The following is a 25,102-nucleotide window of genomic DNA, read 5'->3' on the forward strand; positions in this document are numbered from 1 at the left end:
TGTATATGAGTGTGCGTATATATCTCTTGACAGGGCCTTGCACTCTGTCACCCTGGAGTACAGGCACATAATTATAGTTCATCACAGCCTCAACCTCCTGAGCTCAAGCAATTCTCCTGCCTCAGCCTCCTGAATAGCTGTAACTACAGGTGTGCACCACCACACCCAGCTAATTTTTATTTTTTTATTTTTTGTAGAGATGATGTCTCACTTTGTTGCCCAGACTGGTCTCAAACTCCTGGATTCAAGCAATCCTCCTGCCTCAGGCTCCTGAAGTGCTGGGATTACAGCTGTGAGCCACTACTCCCAGCCTGGTCAACTGTTTTTTTGACAAGAGGACCAAAATAATTCAATGGGAGAAAAAGTCATCTCAACAAATGGTACTGAAGCAACTAGATAATCATGTGCAAGAGTAACAGTTGGACTTCTACCTCATACCATATACAAAAATTAATTCAAAATGGATTCGAGACTTAAGTAAAAGCTAAAACTGGAAAACTCTTAGAAGAAAACATAGGGGGAAAATCTTCATGATATTGATTTTACAACCCAAAATTGGATCTGGCAATGATTCCTTGGATATGACACCAAAAACAGGCAAAAAATTGAAAAATAGATGTTTTAGATTTAATCAAAATTGACAACTTTTGTGCAAAGGACTATTGAGTGAAAAGGGGCTGGGTGCAGTGACTCACGCTTGTAATCTCAACACTTTGGAAGGCTGAGGAGGGCAGATTGCTTGAGCTGAGGAGTTCAAGACCAGCCTGGCAACAGGGTAAAACCCATCTCTACACACACACACACACACACACACACAGTGAAAAGGTAACCCAAAGAATGGACAGGGCTGGATGTGGTGTCTCACGCCTGTAATCGTAGCACTATGGGAGACTGAGGCAGGCAGATCACTTGAGGTGAGGAGTTTGAGACCAGCCTGGCCAATGTGGCGAAATACCATCTCTACCAAAAATACAAAAATTAGCCGGGCATGGTGGCGTGCACCTGTAATCCCAGCTACTCAGGGGGCTGAGACACGAGAATTGCTTGAACCTGGGAGGTGGGGGTTGCAGTGAGCTGAGATCGTGCCACTGCATTCCAGCCTGGGCGACAGAGACTCCAACTCAAAAAAAAAAAAAAAAGCTCTGAATAACATTTCTCCAAAGAAGATACACAAATGGTCGGTAAACACATGAAGAAATACCCATCATCATCAATTATTAGGGAAATGCAAATCAAAACCACAATGAAGCTACTCTGCCTATGGAGTAACTATTCTTTTACTTTCTAAAAGTAACAAAATAAAAAAACAACCACACACACAATGAGATGCCATTTCATGGCCATTAGGATGGCTAATATATATATTTAAAAAGCAAATAAGATTACAAGTGCTGGCTATGAGGTAGAGTAATTAGGATACTTGTAATTTACTGGTAGAAATGTAAAATGCCACAGCCACAAAGAATTACCATGTGATCCCGCAGTTCCATTTCTAAGATTAGATCTAAATGAACTGAAAGAGATTCTAACAGATATTTGTAAACCAATGTTCACAGCAGCATTATTCACAATAGCTAAAAGGTAGAAACAATTCAAGTGTCCATTGATAGATGAATAACAAAGTGTGGTATGAATACAACAGATTATTCAGACTTAATGAAGAATGAAATTCTGATATATGCTACAACATGAATGAGCCTTGAAAACATTATGCTAAGTGAAGTCAGACACAAAAGGACAAATACTGAATGATTCACTTATAGCAAGTACCTAGAACAAGCAAATTTGTAGAGATATAATAGAATAGTGGTTACTAGGAGAAAGAAATGAGGATTTTTTAATTAATTAATTTATTTATTTTGAGACGGAGTCTAGCTCTGTCGCCCAGGCTGGAGTGCAGTGGCGCGATCTCGGCTCATCGCAAGCTCCGCCTCCCGGGTTCATGCCATTCTCCTGCCTCAGCCTCCTGAGTAGCTGGGACTACAGGCTCATACCACCATACCCAGCTAATCTTTGTATTTTTTGTGGAGACAGAGTTTTGCAATGTTGCCCAGGCTGAGAATTTTTTTTTTTTTTTTTTTTTTTTTTTTTTTTTTTATGGGTAACATTGCAAAACCCTTTCTGTTGCCCAGGTTGGGATTTTTTTTTTTTTTTTTTTTTTTTTTTTTAACTCTACATGGGTAGAGTTTCAGATTGGAATGATGAAAAAGTTCGAGATAGTAGTGATGGTTGGAAATCAATGTGAATGTACTTAATGCCGCTGATTTGTATACTCAAAACTAGTTAAGATAGTGGCCAGGCGCAGTGGCTCACGCCTGTAATCCCAGCACTTTGGGAGACCGAGGCGGGCAGACCACTAGGTCAGGAGATTGAGACCATTGTGGCTAACACGGTGAAACCCTGTCTCTACTAAAAATACAAAAAATAAGCCGGGCGTAGTGGCGGGCGCCTGTAGTCCCAGCTACTCGGGAGGCTGAGGCAGGAGGATGGCGTGAACCCAGGAGGCAGAGCTTGCAGTGAGCAGAGATCGTGCCATGTACTCCAGCCTGGGCAACAGAGAGAGACTCTGTCTTAAAAAAAAAAAAAAAAAAAAAAAAAAAAAAAGTTAAGATACTAAAATGTTATATATATTTTACAATAAAATAACAAAAGGGCAACCCACAGAATCAGAAAATATTTGAAAATGCGTAAGAAACTTATATCTAGAATATATAACTCTTACAACTCAATAAACATATAACAATTAGAAAATGGGCAAAGGATCTTAATAGACTTTTTTTTTTTCTTTTTATGAGACAGAGTCTCGCTCTATTGCCAGGCTGGAGTGCAATGGCACAATCTGGGCTCACTGCAACCTCTGCCTCCCGGGTTCAAGTGATTCACCTGCCTCAGCCACCCAAGTAGCTGGGACTACAGGCATGTGCCACCATGCCCAGATCATTTTTTGTATTTTTAGTAGAGATGGTGTTTCACCATGTTGGCCAGAATGGTCTCGAACTCCAGACCTCGTGATCTGCCCACCTCGGCCTCCCAAAGTGCTGGGATTACAGGCATGAGCCACCACACCCAGCCTTAATAGACATTCTTTAAAAAAGATATACAAATGGCTAATAAGCAAATGAAGAGATGCTCAACATCATTAGTTATCAAGAGAACACAAATCAAAACCACAATGAGATACCATTTCACACTCACTTGGATAGCTAGAATAAAAGAGTAAGTTCATTACACAGTGTATGCTTATACCAAAATATCACACGTACCCTATAAATATGTACAACTATTACATACCCATAGAAAATAAAAATAAAAACATCCCCCAAAAGTCAGATGAGTGTTTAAAGGATGCTGAGAAATCAGAACCCTCATGCATTGCTGGTGGGAATGTAAAATGGTACAGTTGGTTTGCAAAACAGTCTAGCAGTTCCTCAAATGACTAAATGTAGAGTTACCATATGACCTAGCAATTCCACTCTTAGGTATGTACCCCAAAGAAATAAAACTTCTACATGAATTTTATCAGCATTATTTGTAAGAGCTAAAAAATGGAAACAGCCCAAATGTCCACCGACAAATGGATAAACAAAATTTGGTATAGCCATATAATGAAATACAGTCACTAGAAAAAAGTACTGATATATGCTACAACACAGATGAACCTTGAAAACATGCTAAGTGAAAGGAGCCAGTCTATTGTATGATTCCATTCATATGAAAGTCCTGAATCAGAAACCTATGAACAAGTTCGTAGTTGCTGAGGGCTGGGAGAGGGGCAGGACGGGAAACAGGGGAGTAATAGCTGAAGTGTATAGAGTTTCTTTTTGAGGTGATGAACATGTTCTAAAATTGACGATGGTGATGGTGTCCCATGTTTATAAATATACTATAAACCAATGTACACTTTAAATGGGTAAATCATATGGTATGTGCATATTTAATGAAGCTAAAAATAGCACCCAAAAAAGATCATTGACAAGAATGAAAAGTACTTATTACACCTAGGAGTTACTTTTCATTTATACATCAAGGTTTTAGAAACTCAAAACACAAAATCACAATATCAACCCTACCTCTGTTCCTCCAGGGCTCTCTCAAAATAGATATATTGAAAACCTACATAAAAACGCTAGCATCCACACAAGACCCAGTCAGTAACATAACCAGTCACTACTGCAAGCTTAGTAGGAACAGTTCTAAATTGAGCTGGAAAAAAAACCCGTGGGGGTGGAGTGGAGGGAGCTAAGCAAATCAGCAAAAACCAAACCAAAACAAAAAAACTTCCCTGGCTTCCTTTCATAAGGTCAGAGGTTTTAAATATATAAAGAAAAAAATATACTTACAAAGTCTTTTACACAGATTTTCTTGGAAAAACATGCAAGGCAATTTCCATGAGGGGGGCAAATGTTATATTGTTCTATGTGACTCGATTGATTTATATATGCTAGTTAACAAGGAGAATTAGTATACTGTTCACCAATCACACTAAAGCAACAGAAATGGGTTATACCGCCTACTCTCTAGTCCTAGTGAGTCTCAACTTCATGAGAATTTTGGTGACATTAGCCTCCCTTTCACCCTGAAAAAGAATCAAAAGTCGAGCTCTGGCCAGCTTTTAGACACTTCCTCTCTCCCCCAAATGATCACTTAAAAGCAATCTTTAATGAAACACACACAAAATTTATGCCATTGACAGAAATTTATTCTTCCATTAAGACTACAGCAATCTGAATTGCCAATTTATAGCTGCAAGTCCATCCAGGATGTATGCTAATTAAGGATGTTTCTCTATCAAGAATAAGACTCCTATGAAAAGAAATCGCTCAAGGAAAAAAATGTAAAGTTCTCCACAATAATTATATTTCATTTAAATTTGGAAATTAAAAAAAGGCTCTGTAGCAACAATTGATGTTATCCCTTTATCCTGATAGATGCCATAGAAGGTACTAATCTACACAGGTTCCTCTTTACACAACATATGCTGCATTTAGACACTTAATATACGAAGCTTTCTCTTGAAGGCACACATAGGCACACAGTAGTTACTGTGCCAAATAGGCTCAAGGTTTTAAGAGGACCATTTGTTAACGACAGGTGCACTTTGTAGCTATCATATCTTCATACTCTTTATAGGCAATTGAGCCGTCGGGCTCAATGGTCAAAACACTCAAGGGGCTGTATTTGGCAGGTACACATGACGGTCTTGGCACTGAGGAGTCCAGCTTCTCGTAGATGATGTTCTGTACCATGGTGTGAACTGGAGAGCCATACCGATGTCCAACTGCTCTTGGACAGTCCCCTTTACAGTATCGAGGGTTGTACCTGTGCGGAGCCACAATCCAGTTGTCCCACTTCAGCTGACTAAAGCTAAGTCTAAAGTCATGGAGCTCACACTCATTTTGGGGAAAAAGAAACTGTTTGAAGTATTCACTCAGATTGAAGGAAGCTGGGACCAAGGGCTTCTTCAATTCAGAACTGACAGTTTCCTGACCTCTGCGGTGACGGTGATGGGAAGATCTCCCATCCTCAGCAGCATCTTCTCCCACAGGATAGGCAGACAGACTTCTCTCCTGGTCAGGACCCTGGGAAGGCCTCCTTTTATAGTAAAGGGAATACCACCTGTGATAAGCCTGAGCACTTGTGTCATTCAAATATAAGATCAGTGATGGGGGAACCAGAAGAGTCATGTTAAACAAACCATTCTGTGCTGAAGGATGCTCCAGCTGGTCTTTCATGCATGTAAAATTTATAGACATATGAATACTTCTCTTGTTGGAGGCCACTAAAGGTTGAAGGAGGCTGGTCACATCAATCTCAATCCATTTGTGTTTCTTTCCAAATTCAAACTGTGAGTTAAAGGTAAATGAGTACGGAGCTCTGTGGAGAGTCTTGCTAGAAAACTTTGGCTCCTTTATCATTAGGTTGCACACACATTTGACGGCAGAGGAAAAAGAAACTGAGTTGTTGATAGTGTACAACAAGACTGACTTGAGTAAGTGTTCAACGGTAGTAATGCGATCCAGGTTAAATAACAGGTCCACTGATGGAAGGATTCCTAAGAAGAAAAATAATCTACCAGTAGTGCTTGAATATGAGTCAACATAACAGGTAGTCAAGTCAAAGAAATAGTACTTCGTAATATGCTATGCTTTCTCCCTTCTCTTTTCCCCCACTTTCTCAAGCCTCAAAAAAAAAATGGGGGTTAATACAGAAAAGGCAGGCAATTGGTACCATTACTAATTCCCAGCAACCATACTGGACATTTTGTCTCCAGAAAGTCAGATTTGATGGTGAATTAAAGTAACAGGGAAGCACTACATTCTGAAGTTTCTTTTTTTTTTTTTTTTTTGAGATAGGGTCTCACTGTTACCCAGGCTGGAATGCAGTGGCACCATCATGGCTCACTGCAGCCTCAATCTCCCAGGACCAACTGATCCTCTCACCTTAGCCTCCCAAGTAGCTGGGACTACAGGCATGAGCCACCACGCCCAGCTAATTTTTTGTTTTTGTAGAGACAAGGTCTCGCTATTTGTCCAGGCTAGTCTCGAACTTCTGGGCTCAGGCGATCCTCTCACCTCAACCTCCTAAAGTGCTGGGATCACAGGCATGAGCCACTGTGCTCAGCCTGAAGCTTCATTCTGAGCAATTTGCTCCAAACACAGAAGCAGCTGATAAGGAAAGTAGTATTTTTCTCTTGGATAGTCTCTAGAGGGAAAACCATAATAAAAACACTTATCAGACTTATTAAGATGACATTCTAAGCCCTAGTGAAGAAAGTCAATTTAAAACAATGTAATTGTCCTAGTTAATTTAGAACACTTGAGAGGAAAAACGGATGCTCTAAAACCACTGCATTAAAATATGATATTAAGGAAGGAGAAAGGGTTTTAAGCAGATACAACTACCCTGTTGAGTTAGAATGGTTTTAAATCAAGAGCTAGTAGATAGAATTATTTATTTATTTATTTATTTATTATTATTATTATTTTTTTAAGATGAAGCCTCACTCTGTCACCAGGCTGGAGTGCAGTGGTGCAATCTCGGCTAACTGCAACTTCCGCCTCCCTGGTTCAAGCGATTCTCCTGCCTCAGCCTCCCGAGTAGCTGGGACTACAGGCACGCGCCACCACACCCAGCCAATTTTTGTATTTTTAGTAGAGACGGGGTTTCACTACGTTACAATTTTTTAAAGCACCACACCCAACTGCTGAGTGAAACTGTGGACTGATACTTTGTTCTTGTAAGCACTGACTCTTCCAAATGGGAACTTTAAGCTTTTCTCTCACAGAAAGTAACAAACGAGAAAAATACCCTATTTAACATGTCACACCAATAGCTGTAAGAGAAGTTTAAGGCCCATTCCTGGGCCCAAAGCTTGGTGGACTAGAAAGAGATGCTAACATTCTCTAGCAGCACTTCCCCTCAGCCCTGAAAGCCATTAAGTCTCTGGTGTTGCTTTAAAATTCCATCATATTAGCCCACCTTAACCAATGAGAGCATTAGGAAGAAACAATAAGCTCAAGTCCCAAATTTGTTTCAACTGGATATTGAGTTTTATGCAAAATAAAATGCAATTCAAGGAACTAGGCTCAGCTCTTTTCTGTAATTGAAATGCAGAAGTGTCTATCATCTTCCCTCCACCCAGTTAACCAATCTGCTCTTACATACCTGTTACCTGGTCTCCAGGAACCTGCTTTTGCTGGGTACAGGGGGTGAAGAGCCGAACAGTGTTGTAGAGGTGACTTCTATTGGATTTAGGAATCCCTTCCTTGGTAGCGTATGTCTTATAGAGATTCTTCATGTAGTGCAAAGCTCTGGAGTCTGGTTGCAGCCTAGGTGCCCCACCTCGCCCAACAGATAGAACTTTGAAAAGCGGGGGAAGGAGGCCAGCTCTGTCTCTCTCATCTATAGGCTGCAGCAAGGACCAAGGTGTAGCCCCAGATTCCAACTCAGCACTAGCAGCAATCTGAGCATCTCCCCCAGAAGCCTGAGAACCAAGGCTAACAGGAAAACACAGCCAGGCAAAGCAGTAAAACCACAGGAGAAATTTGTTGGGAAGCGCCATGGCCTGGGAGAACTAGTGAGGAACATATTTCTCCATGCCAGTCCTCTTTCTAAAAGCCAGGAAGAGCCTAGCTTGGTCTCTTAAATAAATCTCAGGTGTGTGGGTGGACTAGGGTTGCTTCTGTAATCAGGCCTCAAGTATGCCTAGCTGAAGATGATTTTTATCAGCTGTATATCGAGCAGCTGATAACACCTTATTTAGCCAATTAGTTCATTAGATACAGATTTGGTTATTTAGCTTTCCTCTCTTTTCCCCTGGCATTTCTTAAAACCTGTTATTGTTACACTACCGGACTAGCTATGTAGCTGAAGGTCTAAGATAAATTGAGGAATGATCTTAAATAAAATCTCTCATTTTTAAAGAAATTTGGATTAAGATGTTTGCAAGGTGCCTGCTGAAACTTCTGAGGCATGTGGAAAAGCTAACCAATTATTCATGATGATACTCAGATCTGTTGGTATGCAACTTATGGTATTAGGTTTACTCTTCCTCTCAATTTATCCTCACGGCCCCTTCCACTTCCAGGTGTTTACAATATGTAATTATTCGCTGCATGTTAATTTGAGGGGTGAGAAAGTCACAACTGGCATAGAAGTTCCAGAGAGCAGAAAACCGTTAGGTTTCTCAGTCCTCCCAGGTGGCTGGGTACAGAATATGTACTTGGAGTACTGCAATTTTATTTGCAATGTTCTTAAAAGAGGACATCGCCTTTAACCTTGACTTAATTTTAAATATAACAACTTGATGTCCTTACTGTGGTCTGCACACTCATCTATACATACTTTGATTGAAAGGTTTTCGGATGTTTGCAGATGCTATAAAATAAATGAATGTTTTTTATTAGTATTATTCACCCAAATGGTCGTAGAATTCGCTACAATATTTCTGTCCTTACCTGTAATTCTGTTCTTGCCTTGGAGCTGAGACCAGGCTAGGCATTATGGTTTTAAAAAATGAGGCAAAGGAGCACCATGAAAAGCTGAAATGAGGGGATATCCAGCGCCACCCCGAAGAAGACTATGCTGGAAGAAAGTCAACCCACATAGTACAAGATACAAAGCCAGTTTGTCAGTACCTATATGAGAAAACTAAGGTATGTCTGCAAAATACAAGTTGACTGCCTGCCGAGCCTCCGTGGGCCGTAAGCAGCGTTATAAAACACACCCAACTGCTGAATGAGAGCTTAGTCCTCGATTCAATATGGCCAGCAATTCCATTAACAACACTGACAGACGCCTCATGGCAAGCTGTACAGGACAACAGCATCATCAAGCAGAATGCACTTCAGGGAAAACACAGTAAGGCCTCTCACCCGACGTTCCTTGCTTCTCACGTGGGGAGAGGAAAGAACTGGGGCATCGTGATACCCCCCACCCCACGCAAACCATCTGGGGAGGACGCTGGCAGCTGTCGAGGCGGCCTCAGCATTCATCAGTTGACGATTATTTGATTATTTTTGTGGCTGAATTTGAGGAAACGTTTGTATTATCTCTTGGGAACGTTTACAGCCTGCCAGTGGACTCTAAAACAGAGGGTACCAAGAGAAGCCTTAGATGTGTGTCCCTGATTGTGGTGCTGGGGTCGCTGATGGCTTGAAAATAACAGAGCCCCCTTTGAGTTACTGGCCAAGGCTAAATAAAACCTCGTGCTCCTTTGCTGTGGGGCGGTCCGGTCTCGGGGCTCAGAGGCGCTCTGTCCACAGCTGGGAGAACCCCAAGCTCCTGGCCAGCGCGGGCCCCGAGGTCTGCAGGCCCCTTGCTCGTCACCTCGTTGTTCCCTCACCCGCCTCCCGCATTCGGCCGCTTCCTGACTGGGATTCCACAGAAAGGCCGAGGGCTGAGGAGAAGTGTGAGCGCCTCCGCCTGTCCACTGTCCCCCAAAGTCAGTTCAATCCCCGACGTCCTCCGCTAGGTTCCACCCCACCGGCCCTGGCGGGGCCTCCAAGGCACCGCCCACCTACGGGTCACCCAGTCAGGCCACTTCTTTCTGGGACAAAGGCATCACCCCTTAGAGACAGCAGGAAAATGGTATCTCCCGGAAGTTACCTCACGACCTCCAAGCGCCGCTTCCAATCTTGCCGGAAGTGACGAAAGAGTCGACCGGCTCGGTGACTGCGGAGGGCGAGCTAACACCTGTGCGTGAGTGGGAGGCTGGTTGTGCAGTGTTGGTGGAACCTGAGAGGCCACGGGCGCCCCGCTGGGCTGGGGTAGGATAAGGAGTCCAGGGGCAGGAGTCTGGGGTTGGGGACGGACCGCCGCGGGGACTGCGGCGCTTTGCGAAAGCGAGCCAAGCGCCTGTCCGCTCTCGGTCCTGCAGGGCCGTTGCCACGATGGGCCGCGAGTTTGGGAATCTGACGCGGATTCGGCATGTGATCACCTACAGCTTGTCACCTTTCGAGCAGCGCGCCTTGCCGCACGTTTTCAGTAAAGGAGTCCCCAACATGCTGCGCCGCGTTCGGGAGTCTTTCTTTCGCATGGTGCCGCGTGAGTGCCCTGGGCCTGTGGGTGCGGGAGGCTGAACCCCAGCAGCAGCAGCAGTCCCTGCGTCTCCCCTCTGAGCGCTGGCGGCCGGGCAGGCGCTCTGTAACTTGCCGTACACACCTTTCTCGTTGAATATTCCTGACCGCCCTTGAGCTGGTCATATTATCCTCCCGATCTTACACGGGGAAAACTGAGTTACAGAACTGAAATGACTGGCCCAAGGTCACTCGGGTGATTCCAGCGTGTTCCTCTGAGGTCATCTTTATCGAGTTCTTACCAGTGGTGAAATGCTTTGAATTAAACTTGCAGCAGATAGTGATGATAGTTGCACGGCCTTGGATATGCTAAGAACTACTGAAGTGTATACTTTAAAGAATACAACAGGACTGAGACCTTTTTTTTTCTTCTATATGTCTTATATATGTGCTCTGTTTACTCTCTTAATTTTTAAAGAGTTTGTAGTGTTTTATCTTATCTACAAATGGGGGAGTGAAGAGGTCGAGAAATCCAAGAAGAAGAATCCAGCTGCCTATGAAAATGACAAATGAGCAATGCATCTGGATGACGGTTCCCTGTCTCTGAAAGACCTTTTTCTGGAAGAGGAGTCTGCATTGTAGTGTCTCAAAGACACAATAAACTTCCTATGGTCTGCCCTGTTGTGATTTTACATTTTTGTGAGTAGAATCCTGTGTGACCACTAAATATTCAAGTTAATGAAGCGCGCCTCCTCAGCATGAGTCTTTAAGTTTTGCCTGGTCTTGGATTTTGGTGAAAGAGCAGAGCTCGCCCTTTGTTCCATAATCTACAAGAAAGTAGCTGCAGCTACTCCTGCAGCTAACCATTTGTGGGTGACATGGGCTATGGGGAGTGCTGGTTCTTGGCCCTCTGCTCCCATAACAACAATAAAGTCTAGTAACTATATTGTAATTAGTATGTGTCAGGTACACTTTTATTTTTTGAGATGGAGTCTTGCTGTGTCACCCAGGCTGGAGTGCAGTGGTGCGATCTCGGCTCACTGCCATCTCTGCCCCCTGGGTTCAAACGATTCTCTTGCCCCACCCTCAGAGTAGCTGGGATTACAGGTGCAAGACACCACACCCGGCTAATTTTTTGTATTTTTTGTAGAGACAGGGTTTCACCATGTTGGCCAGGCTGGTCTAGAACTCCTGACCTCAGGTGATCTGCCCACCTCCGCCTCCCAAAGTGCTGGGATTACAGGCATGAGCCATGGCACTCCAGGCCTCAAATACTCTTCTTAGCTACACAAATGAACTGTTAAACTTCACAAGCACCTTTAATGTATCCTCATCTGGCAGATGAGGAAACAGGCACAGAGAGATGAAGTGATTTGCCAGAAATTATACAGCAGTGAATGGTGGAGTCTTGCACTTAAGTGATGCTCTTAAAGCTATGCTCTACTGCAGGGGTGTCCAATCTTTTGGCTTCCCTGGGCCACACGCAAAATACACTAACACTACAATAGCTGATAAACTTAAAAAAATTTGCAAAAAAACCCTCAACGTTTAAAGAAAGTTTACAAATTTTTGTTGGGTGGGATTCAAAGCCATCCTGGGCCGCTTGCTGCCAGGACTGCGGTTGGACAAGCTTGCTTTACTGCCTTTCCTCCTAAGGCGGGCCTTAGCCTGAAGGGATATCAGCTATAAAATGGATGAGGTGGTCTCTTGGCCTCCACAGCAGTTTTCTGTTTCTGTGCCAGGAAGCCAACAGTGTTTTCAACCGTATGTGGTTCATAAAGCCTCAAATATTTACTCTGGCCCTTTATGAAAAAAGGTTTACCCCTGATCTAAAGCCTTTAAATTATCTTTTTGGTATTAAAGGTACCATTTTCCCTTCGCCCACCGGCAGATGGTGGGGGTAGGTGTGGTTGGCAGTTTTATGCCTCTAGTTTCTTAGAGAGGCTTCTCTCTAAGCTTCAGGGCATGGATCTCACTTGTGGTAGTGGGTATGTGGAATATGATGAGTTGTCATAGCTCAGTCAGTACCATACATGACATGGGATCTGAGATCTGAGATCTGTTTTTAGAAACTCTTCCTGCTAGCAGCAACTTTGATTCTGACTCAGACTGTTTTTTTTTTTTTTTTTTGAGATGGAGTCTTGCTCTGTCACCAGGCTGGAGTGCAGTGGTGCGATCTCAGCTCACTGCAACTTCCGCCTCCCGGGCTCAAGTGATTGGTCCTGCCTTAGCCTCCCAAGTAGCTGGCACTACAGGTGTACACCAACACACCCAGCTAATTTTTTTTTTTTTTTTTTTTTTTTTGGTAGAGATGACATTTCACCATGTTGGCCAGGATGGTCTTGATCTCTTGACCTCGTGATCCACCTGCCTCGGCCTCCCAAAGTGTTGGGATTACAGGCGTGAGCCACCGTGTTCGGCCAGACTGTATCTTTATTATCCTAAATACTGCTATTGCCTGTTAAGAATCAAAAGTTAAGATACTTCAAAACATGGCTGGATGCGGTGGCTCATGCCTAGAATCCCAGCACTTTGGGAGGCTGAAGTGGGTGGATCACTTGAGGTCAGGAGTTTGAGACCAGCCTGGCCAACATGGTGAAACCCCATCTCTACTAAAAATATAAAAATTAACTCAGCATGGTGGCACACACCTATAATCCCAGCTACTCAGGAGGCTGAGGCAGAATCACTTGAATCTGGGAGGTGGAGGTTGCAGTGGGCAGAGATTGTGCCACTGCACTCCAGCCTGGGTGACAGAGCGAGACTTCAAAACAAAACCTAAAAGATGAACTACATTGTGAGGCAGGATATGGGAGAAGGCTGAGTCTTACAATCTTGGGCTTGTCCTCTTAGCCCGTCACTTCCTCATTATGTGATACAGGGAAGAAACCTACCTTCATGAGCCTTAAGCTTCGCACCCATAACATGGAAATATTATAAAGTTCTTGGGCTGTGATGATGGTGAAATGAGTGACAAGTGTCTGTCAGGATGGTATGGGCTTAACATAGGGCAACTAACTGAGGAACTCTTCTACCCCACCCCCAAAAGACAGGCCAGTTTTCCCATTTTTCTCTGTCCAGATTTATTCCCAGGTCTTGCAACGTATTTGGGTCATAGACTTCTTTGAGAATGATGAAAACTGTGGACCCATCCTTACAGTGCATAGCTTCAAAAAGTTCACAGCCCAGGGGAGGACCACTGCTTTGAGAGGCCGTTAATGTCTTTCTGCCTCTGGTGTTTGCCCCAAGCTGCCGGGTAGACGGCCACCCTCTCCCATCTTGCTCGCCTTGTTCTACACTTAGACTATTTCTCCCTGGTTCTTTGACTCCTTTGGAGAGACCAGCTCAAAAGATTGAAAGCCATTTTCTCAGCCCAAACCAGGCATTGAGCCTATTCTTTTTATTCCAGGAGTGCTCTATTGACATGACTGTGCCGTAAGCCCTGTGATGTGTTGAGTTTCTGCTTTGGATGAAATTAGTCTGCTTTAAGCCTGTGTCTCATCAAAGGGCTTCCCTCTCTAAGCTTGGAGGAATGGCTCTCACCTGTGTGGCAGGAGTGCTGAGGTGGTGGGTGTGTGGAATGTGGTGAGTTTTAGTCGCTCAGTGCTCCTATACATGATCTGGGATCATTTTAGGGGACATTCTATTTGCGTAAGTCCTCAGAGGAGGACCTGAGTAAAGCCTTTTAAGGATGGGCAACTGCTGTGGGCTTCAGTGCTGGTAACCCATCTGGAGCCTCCAATCCTGGGTATGGATCCCTTACCTGCTACTCTGGCACAACCACTTGCTCCATTTAACCTTTCTTTCTCCACATGCTCCTGCCCCCACAAGCATTTTTAATCTATGGGCTGCAGAGTCTGGTGAAAGGAATGCCCTCGCTCTTTTAGTTTGCAAACAGTCCTCAAAATGCAGGCCTAGGGTAGGCCCAAAAGTCTATGCCAGTTCCAGCTAGCAAAAAAGCAAATACACTTTGACCTTTTGTTGAAATTTTACCTGGTAAAGTTTTTCCATTTCAGAGTCTTTCATCTTTTATTAGGCACCTTCTGCTTAGGTACAGCAAAAAGTTTCCAATTACTGCCAACTCCCAGTGATCGACCTGGAATGTGTTTCAAACAGCTGCTCATGTAGCTATACCCTCTTTCTCCCATTTCATCCTAAGCATTTGCCTCAGAAGCATAAAATCTCTGAGAGTTGTATCCAGAGTTACCAAGCTCTCGGCTATCAAATCTGCTTCAGTCTCATTTTCTTCTTGTAAATTAATCATTTGAACCCCCAAAGTGACAGAATAGGAGACTAAAGCCCAAAGAGGGGAAGGGCTGGCCTATGGGCAGTTGCACTTTGTAGACCCCAGGCTACTGCTTACCAGTCAAGCATTCTATCTTCTTATAGCTGAAACTGTTAAAGGCTGCTTAGGCCTTTCTATTGGATAAGGAGCATGTAGTTCACTGAGCAAAATACTTGATTGTAGAGTCCGTGAATTTTTTTTTTTTTTAATTTCAAGAAGAGGCCTTCCCAGTCTCTCAAGTATGGGATATCTGTGGACAAATGCTGTCAATTCAGCTAAGTGCTGCCCGGATGTTGGTTGAGTTTGATTTTTGTGCCATACTTAACTAAAACAACTAGAGTTCACGTAGACATATGTTAAAATACTTTCCCCTTCCCCAACAGTGGTTCCTTCAACAGTGACTAATGGATTTTTTCTTTTGGGGAGAGGGTGGCATACAACATAGAAGCTTGAACCAAAGTCCTCTGCAGTGTTGTCACACTCATGAAGATGAAGGGTCCTTTCCCCCTACACACAGAGGGGCAAGGGCTTCAAGCTTTCTTTCCCTGACTGTGTTATCGGCTTTACAAATTAACACAACAGGCTAGTTTGATCCTGCTAGTAGAAGTACAGGAAGGCAGAAATGGAGAAGTGGAGAATTCATCTTTTGGATGAACAGTTTCCAAATCCCATTTGGCACGTCACTCTAGACTGGTAAAGGGGAGGCTGGCACTGAGGCCACAGACCCAACTGGCTCTAGGACATCACGTTGTTCAGTCCTTTGCTTATCTAATCACATTTGTGTTCTTACCCAATGCTCACTAGGTCACCACTTAGCCACTTCCCCTCCCAACAAAAGTTCCCAGTTAGGCCCCATCTGGGATCATCCAGTATCCAAGCTCAGGGGTGAAGGGAGGGAGCAGATAACTAGTCTCAACTGGTTAGTTGGTATATAGGTCTCTTCTCAATGTTCCTAAAGTGCATGCAGTGGCATCCCCCTCCATGATTCTGAGAGGACTAGAACCAGGACAGTCAGATCTGTGGTCACATCCTGCCCAATTCCAGTTCTGAGGTCCATCAAATCATCTGCTTCTCCCTTGGCAAGAAGCCGGTCAGTGGCCATCCTTTTCTACCTTCAGCTGTTGTGCATCTCCTCCACTTTTTCCTGGGGTAAAGGAACAAGCAGGTTCTTACCCAAATACCCAACGTGTGAAGATGAGACGGCCCTTGGGAAGAGGTATTAGCCATGTTTTCAGTGTGATGCCTGGCAGAAAGAATTTGTTGTATTTGTCTTAAGCTTATTATCCTCCCAGGTCATAAGAAGATCTAAAGTTCAATGAATCTCCTTACTCTGAATTCACAACTTTCCCCTCAAACTTAAAATGCCCAAGTCATTTCACTAATACACGTAACTACTCATGGTTTAGATACATGTCCTCCCTTGGTCTAGAAATCTGCAGCAGTGGGCTGGGTGCGGTGGCTCACACCTGTAATCCCAGCACTCTGGGAGGCTGAGGCAGGCGGATCATGAGGTCAGGAGATCAGGACCATCCTGGCTAAAACGGTGAAAGCCCGTCTCTACTAAAAATACAAAAAATCAGCCAGGTGTCATGGCGGGCGCCTGTAGTCCCAGCTACTCGGGAGGCTGAGGCAGGAGAAGGAGGTGAATCCGGGAGGCAGAGCTTGCAGTGAGCCGAGATCGCATCACTGCACTCCAGCCTGGGTGACAGTGCAAGAGTCCATCTCAAAAAAAAAAAAAAAAAAAAAATCTGCAGCAAACTGATGGATGCTTTGGGCTTTGGAGATATCTCATCCCTATGCCTGCTGCCCTGAATCTGCCGGAAGGAAAGGCCCCACTCAACTACTGGGAAGAAAGCCCATAATTCAAGGCGCTTAATACAGTCACTACACAAGCTCTCCCTCTGATTTAGGAGATCTTGTTACCTCCTCATCTGCATGTGCTTAAAGACAAAAAGAAACCTATAATTATTCATCACCTGTGGTCCAAGTAAGTCTCACATCCAGCCATTCCCCTGAGAGGGCAGGTGGCCAGACGTTGAACTTTCCACAGCTAGGTCTTCATTTTACTAGTGAGATGAACTGGTGCAGATTAGGGTGATAGTCCATCTAAGCAAGTGGAGGATCTGGGGAACTGTAGACCTTGCTGAAGCATCCTTCCACAGAAAGGAGATAAGGGCCTTATCCTTATCCTTGCCTGTACACAATAGATCAGTGCTTCTTTCCTAGACAAGGCCCAACGGGGTCAACATTATTTCTGAAGACTTCATTATTGGAATTCTATGGGAGTGATCTCACTGAGCTATTTTGGAATAGCAATGTGGCTAGTTGCTTGACCTCCCTCAATGGTTTCACGTGGCTTTTAAAGGGAAGGAAGGGCAGTGCTGACTTTTGGTAAAGTGGGCAAAAGGGTCCATGCCAGCAACACAATCACTCAAAGTCCAGATGAGGGATCAGTAAATACAACGTGCCTGAAAGGCAGCCCTTGAGCACATTCCTCTGGTAGATATTAACTTATTAAATTGATTATGATTACAAATACAAACTTTGCCCCCATCTCACCTGGTAACAATGCAAGAGTCGATGTCAGTCTATAAAAGGAAGTAGGAACTGTCCCTGGCTTTCAGGCTCCAACATCCTCCCTCTGTCAAGATGTGGCACCTCAAACTTTGTGCAGTCCTCATGATCTTCCTCTTGCTGTTGGGCCAGGTAAGGAGGGAAGGATACATATGTGTATGTGTGGAGTGTGGAGATGATAGTGGTGGTGGAACTTGAAAGCTAGACTCAGTCCTGAGGAATGGTTCCTCTGTTCTGGGTCTACAGCATCTGGGGAATGATCATTCTTCCAAGGTGTGCAGCAGGGTGTCAACACTTCCATATCTGAATGTCTTTGCCCTACAGACAGATGGCTCCCCAATACCAGAAGTGAGTTCAGCAAAGAGAAGGCCACGGAGAATGACCCCATTTTGGAGAGGGGTTTCCCTCAGGCCCATTGGAGCCTCCTGCCGGGATGATTCTGAGTGTATCACAAGGCTATGCAGGTACTCCACGAACCTGGGAGTAGGGTTGGGCCAGAGAGCCCTGGAGAGCTGGGCAGAGGAGTGACAAGGGGACACATGAACCTAAGAATAAAGCTGGGATGAAGGAGTTCTAGGCTGAGACTGGGAGCTCCATGGAAAATCCATTAGGCGTTAGGAGCCAAGAACAGCTCCATGTGGGTACCATGAAAGAGTGGTGCCTTTCCATTCTTCAGTCTTTCCTGAACTGGATAGATCAAGTGAAGAGGAAGGAAATGCAGCATAGGTGGCCCTGGTCATTCCTAGACCCAGTCTTAAACTACCCTTTCTTTTCCCCTAGAAAAAGACGCTGTTCCTTAAGTGTGGCCCAGGAATGATGTACATACCAGGGGAAGAAAGGACAGCAGTCACCTCTAACAATGCTCCGTTCTATGGAATATTGATTAGCTGCATTTTGGCTGGAGACACACAAGTGAAGCAATCTTGTATTTTTAATATTTAAAGGCAGATGTATGCTTTAAATTGGTCTCCATTTCTTCTTAGAATGTTGATATATGGATAAGTATAACTAAACTTGTCAATTTAGAGTTTATTTTTCTATGGATACTATTAAATGTCTCAAATTGAAATTTTAGCAGTTTGGAATTCAAGCTTTTGAGGGAAAGAAGGATTCACTTTGTATACTAAAGAAAAAAACAGCATTGCCCAATAATGTGTTAACTTCTCAATCTGGAAAGTGTGGTGAGAGCTACATAATCAACAGCTCCGTAATCAACTTCAGCAAGTTCTTAAGTTGTGGATCCTTTCATTCCATAACTCTTCAGGGAGGTGTCAAAGGTGGTCAAGCTTGGGAGGCTGAGGCAGGAGAATCACTTGAACCTGGGAGGCGGAGGCTGCAGTGAGCCGAGATCATGCCACTGCACTCCAGCCTGGGTGAGAAAGAGAGAGACTCTGTCTCAAAAAAAAAAAAAAAAAAAAAAAAAAAAGGTCAAGCTTGGCACTTGCCATCTAATGAAGCACCCAGGTTTGTCTATGACTGCCTGAACATAAGGTAGAACAGAAAGAAAGATCTAGTTTAATAAAGCAATAAAAGCCCAAGCCACCAAAAGCACCAAAAGAGATTTATGTTGGGACAAGGTGAATTTTGACATATGCACAAGGACCCATGGCCAGCAAGTTCAGAATTTCTGTAATCAGAAAATGAAACCTCAGCTGGCGGGAACAGACTTTTAAAGAGTAGTAATGGACCTTAAGACACAAAACAGGAATTGCATGAAAAGGGCTCAGTTGAAGAAATATAAAGAGCACAGTGTTCATTAACTTTAATACAGAAAATCTATTTGATATTTATTAAACTTAGTTTCTCCAGCTATGGTTTGGCATTGTACAAAGCATCTTAATGACACAGTAAAGTTAAAAAGATCTTTACAAATTGAAATGTGATACCCTTGTCTCCAAATATTTTAATTGCCATAAATTTGTTTAAAAATACACATTAAACGCATGTTTGACACTCTAAACTTTCTATACTCTCAATACCACAAAATACATATAATATACTATACAGATGTGGAAAAATCTAGTTAGTATATAATACTTTGCTCACCATTAACAGCTTTATCATGTGAAATGCACATACTGACTTAGAAATCCTAGCTTTTGAGCCCCAAAGTACCTCTGAAATTTTAATGTATTGCAACAAATAAAAATCACAGTATGTAATTGAAATTCTGGTTGAAAATGTCAGATGCCTAAATATTTTGGATAAAAGAAACGTAAAACAAAGATTTGGTTCATGTACAAAACAAAGGCATCCTATCAGTCACTAACAGTACCTTTCTGCAAAATCAACAGGCTTTTAATTTATCAGTGACATTACCTCCCCTCCAAAACCCTCCCCAAATATCAAACAATTATTTACCAAATAATTTTAATTTCAAATAAAAGGATTTTCAATAAATATATAAGCATTTCCATCCTCCATATACAAAGTTTCTTAAAACCATTCAAAACGGAGGCTAGATAGAAATTTTCATAACTGTGCTTACCAACCCCACAACTGGCCCTCAAAGGTGGTGCCTTTTCAGGCAATGTCAGCTGGCCAGTTCTGTTGGTGAGCCCCCCACCCCCCACCCCACCACTGTTGAATGCTCATGTTAATGATTTGCCAGGTGTGTGCATAAAGTTGTAAAATGGGGACACTTCTGGAACAGCAACAACAAACTCAACAATATGGAAAATCATGGCATTGATTTGAAAGGCAGCATTTCCAAATTGATATTTTCCAGAGAGGAACATACCAGGTAGAAAATTCCAATGGTTAAAAGCTGAAAAGAAATCCCACATGGAAGCAGTTAAGAGGTCAAAACTGAGTATTACTAGAATTTCTGGGTGGGAGCTTTTTTATTTTTAAGAATGGCAAGTTATGGTTAGCTGAGTAATAGAAGCAAGGAGGAGGTCAATGCTGACATTCCTGAAAGTCAACTTCTTTACATGATGACTACTTAGGCTGCTATTTTAGGATACTTAAAGATCTCTAAGACTTGGATTAGACTTAACTTGAATACCTTATTCTGTGACCAAATTACATGAAAAGAAGATACATAGTTATTCTTTCCATTCCCTTTTCTGGAGACAGCAAGTTCTAATTAACCATCGGGTTCATGTGAATAGGAGCTTTATAAGACCAGCATCCACTTTACAAACTATTAATAATTTACTTTTTGTCACTTGCTAACTTGGTTTTGGGGTCTAGAGGTCTAAAGTGAATTTCTCCATTGGTGAGTATCTGAAAGACGTGCTCACAAACATGAAAAATTTGGCCTCTTATCACTACATATTCCAAGGCATTCAATAATTATCTCTTCTATTAATTTTACTGAATAGCAACCTTAGATGTGCAGTATTATTACTGGAAAAAAGCCTGCCTCTTCAATACATTAATGCATAAAGCTGAAATGAAATTTATGTTCCATGTATTAGGGGATATACAGGTATGATAGTTGTCTATATGGGTTTGAAATGCTCTGGCTCCCCAAGTTACTTAGGTTTTTTAAAAAACATCATCACAAGCTGCCTAACAGTCACCTCCAGTAGATGTTCTTGGGACCCAGACACAAACTCCTATAAATCAAAGTATATAATGAGGCCATACTGTTCAATTAGCAACTGGAAAATTAAAATCTTTCCCACCCTGTAAGAGCCCTACGACACTACAGAAGGGCTCAAATACATTTTAAAAGTTAATTTACTACAAATCATAGTAATTAAGCTTTAACAATCTAAAGGAATACACATTGCACCCTTGAACATTAATATTCAAGGTGTCAACAAGAAAGTGTCTTAGATCAATTTAATAAATAATGTGGAAATAGTTGCACTAAGCTAAAATACTAAACACACACATTTTTGACAAACTAATTTCATGTTTTCATACATACATACATATATATAAAGTGTGTATGTGTACATAATTTTAAGATCCAAAGTTGCATACCCTTACACCTAGAAGAGTGCACAGTGTACCCCTCCTCTATATAACTAGGCATCACTGACTGGAACAATCACTGGCTGCTCTGACACTCCACAGAGTACTGGCCTCCAGAGCCAGAACTTTCATTTATAACAGGTGCCTTTTGTAGGCTCTTGCTTCAGAATGCAAGTTCATTCATGAAAAAATGTACCAACGTTTCTGTCATTAAATACAAAATGATGCTGTCTGATCTGTCTGATTAAACCTTTAATGAAAAGAAACAAACAACAATTTTTAAAAAACTAGTGAATCTAATAAAGCCACAAGTGTGTCATTCAAAGTACAGCCCAAGTGCCTATGAATCCACCACTGTGAGAGCTCCCAGAAACACAGGTGACTGTGGGCTCATGCACACACTGCTCTCCATTGCTTTTACGCTAGAGAATTAAATCAATGGTGGTCAACCTTCTCCACTCTTCGGCAGCTATAGCTGTTAAGTTTATCTGAATTACTCACTGCGTATAAAGTCACTTCTTGGCTACTTGCCCAGAAAAAGGTAGCACTGAGGCAAGGAATGGGCTGGATGCTTTCTAGCCAGACTGGAGCCTGGGCTGAGCTGTGGAAACTCCCCTGAAGGGGAATGCTCCCCACAGCCCAGCCCAGTCCAGCCCAGGCAAGACTACTGTGACGACTGCATCCACTGCAATTGGTTCATTGGTTGCTTGTAAAGAGTCTAATGGTGTATAGGCTGCTGCCTCCTGGCATACAAGTATAGTCATAAAGAGCAGTCAACAGAGTAACTGTTAAAATTGTTGTTTCTATAATTAACCATATATTCAGTCAAGTCTCAGACTAAGTTTTTAGCCACTTGTCAAATTCAGTTTTAAATGGTTAGAAAACACTGAGGACACCTATTGAGGAGGGAGGGAGGAAGGTCACCTGTAAAGGAGTCCAAAGTATGTGCTGGAGCAGATGATGACAAAGACAGAACATCTAAGAAGACAGACGTGAAGGAAAGGGAGTAGTATTTCCATACACTATGACATTGAAAATTCAATCATTTATGATAGGATTCTGATCCACTGCCCATTACTACCTTGTAGGAAAAACCCTCCACAATGAAAAGGCTGAAAAATTCATTCTCCAAAAATTGACACAGTTTTAAAGAGAACATATTAGAGCAGCACCATAAACCATGCAGGAAACTCTGCTTTAAAAAAATATCAGTGTGACCCCAGAAATGCTCCTGCTGCCTTTCAGGACATACAAGAGACTAGAACACACTAGAACGTAGAGGTATCCCATTGGCTGTTGTTGCTGAAAGTCTGAAAGCCCAGAGGATATTCTTTCCATTTCTAAGACATCACTGCAAATTAAGGAATCTGAGTCAGAGAAATCAGAGAATGACAAGACATACATGTACTTGATTAACAACCATTATTTCTTACTAAATAACTATCATGATCATTGAGAAGTTGTCCTCTTATGGAAAACTGTTCCTAGAACACACTAAGATTAAGTTAGAAAGATATCAGAGGCAATTTCTCCAAGGGAAACTGGTTAAATTCAACATAATTTGTACATCTCAATCTTCAATGATATCTAAAAACAATCTGAAGTACAAAACAGTTAAGAAGCTCTATAAATATGAGGCCACAAGGACAATGAAAGTTCACTAACTTCAGAAATAAGTGTAAAAAAGACTCAAACACAAAGGATTCACTGCACTACTGGACTTGAAACTTTTCTATGCCTTCGTTCCCCTTTCCTATTTCAAGCCTTAGCAATCATCTACAAATAGTAGTATAATCTTTTTTTCTGACTGGATGGATTCATTTCTGGAATGGGGAGAGGGACAAACTATTTTTCAAAGCAGCATTACCCAATTGGTTAGACTAAGTCATGTACCAAAGCAATAGCTTTTCTGAAAGAACTAATCTTTATATGACCCTAAAGAAAGATTTAAAATGAAAGAGAATTTAACATTATTATTGTAGAAGACCAATCATGTATGGACGATCTGGTCCTAGTGTAAAACTTCAATTGTAAACAATCCATAGAGTCTTCATTTAAAGGTAAGATTTAAGGCACACCAAACATGATAGGGGCATGAAAAAGTATAGAGGGTACATTTCTTACCTTAGACTTCTATATGTACCTTGCAGCTAAAGGTACTTTGATATACAACTCTTACAGAGCCAGCTTCTTAAGCTCTACCCTTGGCTCCCCTCCCTGTCCCGAGAGCTCACACTGAATCAAGTTAGGTACACTTTTCTAGTGTGAAATTTTCTGATTCCATCAGAAACACACATCATTGAAGAGGGCCTTCATAATACAAAAGCAGTAAACACAAGATAGGTTTAAAAAGGAGAAATTCATCATCTCTACATCAGGCATTAGAACTGTAAGTTGTATAGCAAAAGCACACACCAAAGCTCCAGCCTGTTTCTGTATCAGTCACTGCATGCTCATATCAGAGCATCACAATCCAGTATGAGGGGGAAAAAATCTGAAAAATAACTGTAACCGTCAAAGATAATCAATTAAAGACACATAGGCAGCAATCCTCAGGAGTTGGATCATCCTTTTTTCCACAGTAACTTATTCTGTTTCGATTAAGTGTCAAATGATTAGCAACAAAAAATAACATATGGTTTCAATAAAATCCGTAACGTTCAGGATTGTCCTTTTATGAAACCCTTCAACACAAAATGCTTCTTCTAGAAAGTTTGCCCTCCCTCTTTTGTAATGCATTAAATGCAAGTTATAGTCACCGTGTGATTGCTGTAGTGTTATTAACACACATTCACAGTTTTTGAAATAATGCATACCAAATCAGACACATTTCATAGTACATACATGTAGAATGCCATTTTCTCATATTTAAGTGATTTTTTCATGTGTAGAAGAATATCCTTAATACTAACTGTAAATTCCACAATAATAAAATTGGAGTTAAGATTTCAAATATCAGATCAGGTAGTAGGTGTAGAAAGAATATGTCCTTATTTTAGATGAACCAATTCTTACTCTTAGAACAGCTACCACAAAAAGATATTAGGTAATAAAGCTCCCGAAGTATATAAATAAAAATGTCTACATTAAATTTATGCTAAATATTCAACAGAGTAAATTTATAGGCAGAAATAACTAAGTCTTAAACTAGCCCCAATCTGGGAACTTAAAAAAATTAAAATAAATAAAATTTCAATTCATTAGTTATTAATTGCAACTGGAATTTCAATCTTATCATAGCTCATGGAAACCATCTTATCAATATGCTGCAGAATTAAAAGCATTTAAATAACTGTTCACATTGGAAATATTAAAGGGGCCAACTGACATGATGGCTTTGGGTTATCAAAAACAACAACACATGAACCAACGAGGAGAAAACTATTCCTCATTCTTAGTGTCGACTAGGTGGTATGTTATGGCAGTTTTCCTTCGTGATGTGACACAGTGTTGTGGAGAAAATCAGAGGCAACGAGAATGTGTTCAGTTCAAGATACCAACTTGGCATCCTGGCGAAGCCAGTGCAGTCCCTGCCGGGTATAACGAACTAGATCTGTCATGATGCTTGCATTAAAGATGAGAGGGCCCATTACTTTATCCAGTTCAGCAAAGAATTCTAGAAAACCAAAAATATTCATTAAATGATATATACTCTTTTGAATCACTGCTTTAAAATTATGAGATTATAAAACAGCATTCATAAACTCAAAAAAATACTTCCTCCTACACTAAAATGCTTACTGTCTATGTTTTAGAGCAAATCATTCCACAGTCTCTCAAGTTATATTTGTTCCCTAAG

General features: G+C 42.0%; 4 protein-coding genes across 9 annotated transcripts in view; 2 read left to right on the forward strand and 2 right to left on the reverse strand.

Moving 5' to 3' along the window:
* Positions 1 to 4,677: 4,677 nt before the first annotated feature.
* On the reverse strand, positions 4,678 to 10,147 carry GDF9 (growth differentiation factor 9). Of its 2 annotated transcripts, XM_078005186.1 has the most exons (3): positions 8,958 to 10,119; positions 7,666 to 8,877; positions 4,678 to 6,052 (listed from the first exon to the last, which is right to left on the reverse strand). In XM_078005186.1, exons 2-3 carry the CDS (start codon positions 8,060 to 8,062, stop codon positions 5,082 to 5,084), a joined length of 1,368 nt encoding a protein of 455 aa, XP_077861312.1. In that variant the 5' UTR covers positions 8,063 to 8,877; positions 8,958 to 10,119; the 3' UTR covers positions 4,678 to 5,081. The 2 variants fall into 2 exon arrangements, with proteins under 2 accessions (XP_077861312.1, XP_077861311.1); XM_078005185.1 differs by having other exon boundaries at positions 7,666 to 10,147.
* A 6-nt stretch (positions 10,148 to 10,153) lies between these two features.
* Positions 10,154 to 11,194, forward strand: UQCRQ (ubiquinol-cytochrome c reductase complex III subunit VII). 2 transcript variants are annotated; one of them, XM_015140742.3, is made up of 3 exons: positions 10,154 to 10,268; positions 10,379 to 10,545; positions 10,996 to 11,194. In XM_015140742.3, the coding sequence occupies exons 2-3, from the start codon at positions 10,392 to 10,394 to the stop codon at positions 11,088 to 11,090; spliced, it is 249 nt and encodes an 82-aa protein (XP_014996228.1). In that variant the 5' UTR covers positions 10,154 to 10,268; positions 10,379 to 10,391; the 3' UTR covers positions 11,091 to 11,194. The 2 variants fall into 2 exon arrangements, with proteins under 2 accessions (XP_014996228.1, NP_001185661.1); NM_001198732.1 differs by having other exon boundaries at positions 10,174 to 10,196; positions 10,996 to 11,188.
* Positions 11,195 to 17,451: 6,257 nt separating this feature from the next.
* On the forward strand, positions 17,452 to 18,193 carry LEAP2 (liver enriched antimicrobial peptide 2). Its single transcript, NM_001114110.1, is given in 3 exon segments — positions 17,452 to 17,508; positions 17,701 to 17,840; positions 18,157 to 18,193. Coding segments are annotated over 3 exon segments (234 nt in total).
* Positions 18,194 to 19,137: 944 nt separating this feature from the next.
* The window catches only part of AFF4 (ALF transcription elongation factor 4), an 89,427-nt gene continuing 83,462 nt past the window's right edge, over positions 19,138 to 25,102 (reverse strand). For all 4 annotated transcript variants that reach the window (XM_015140774.3, XM_015140771.3, XM_078005165.1 and 1 more), the window contains one exon: positions 19,138 to 24,919. In XM_015140774.3, the coding sequence (XP_014996260.1) occupies positions 24,792 to 24,919 (128 nt within the window). In that variant the 3' untranslated portion in view covers positions 19,138 to 24,791. The remainder of the gene's footprint in view (positions 24,920 to 25,102) is intronic.

The sequence above is a fragment of the Macaca mulatta genome, chromosome 6, assembly GCF_049350105.2.
Source record: "Macaca mulatta isolate MMU2019108-1 chromosome 6, T2T-MMU8v2.0, whole genome shotgun sequence".
NCBI lineage: Eukaryota > Metazoa > Chordata > Mammalia > Primates > Cercopithecidae > Macaca > Macaca mulatta.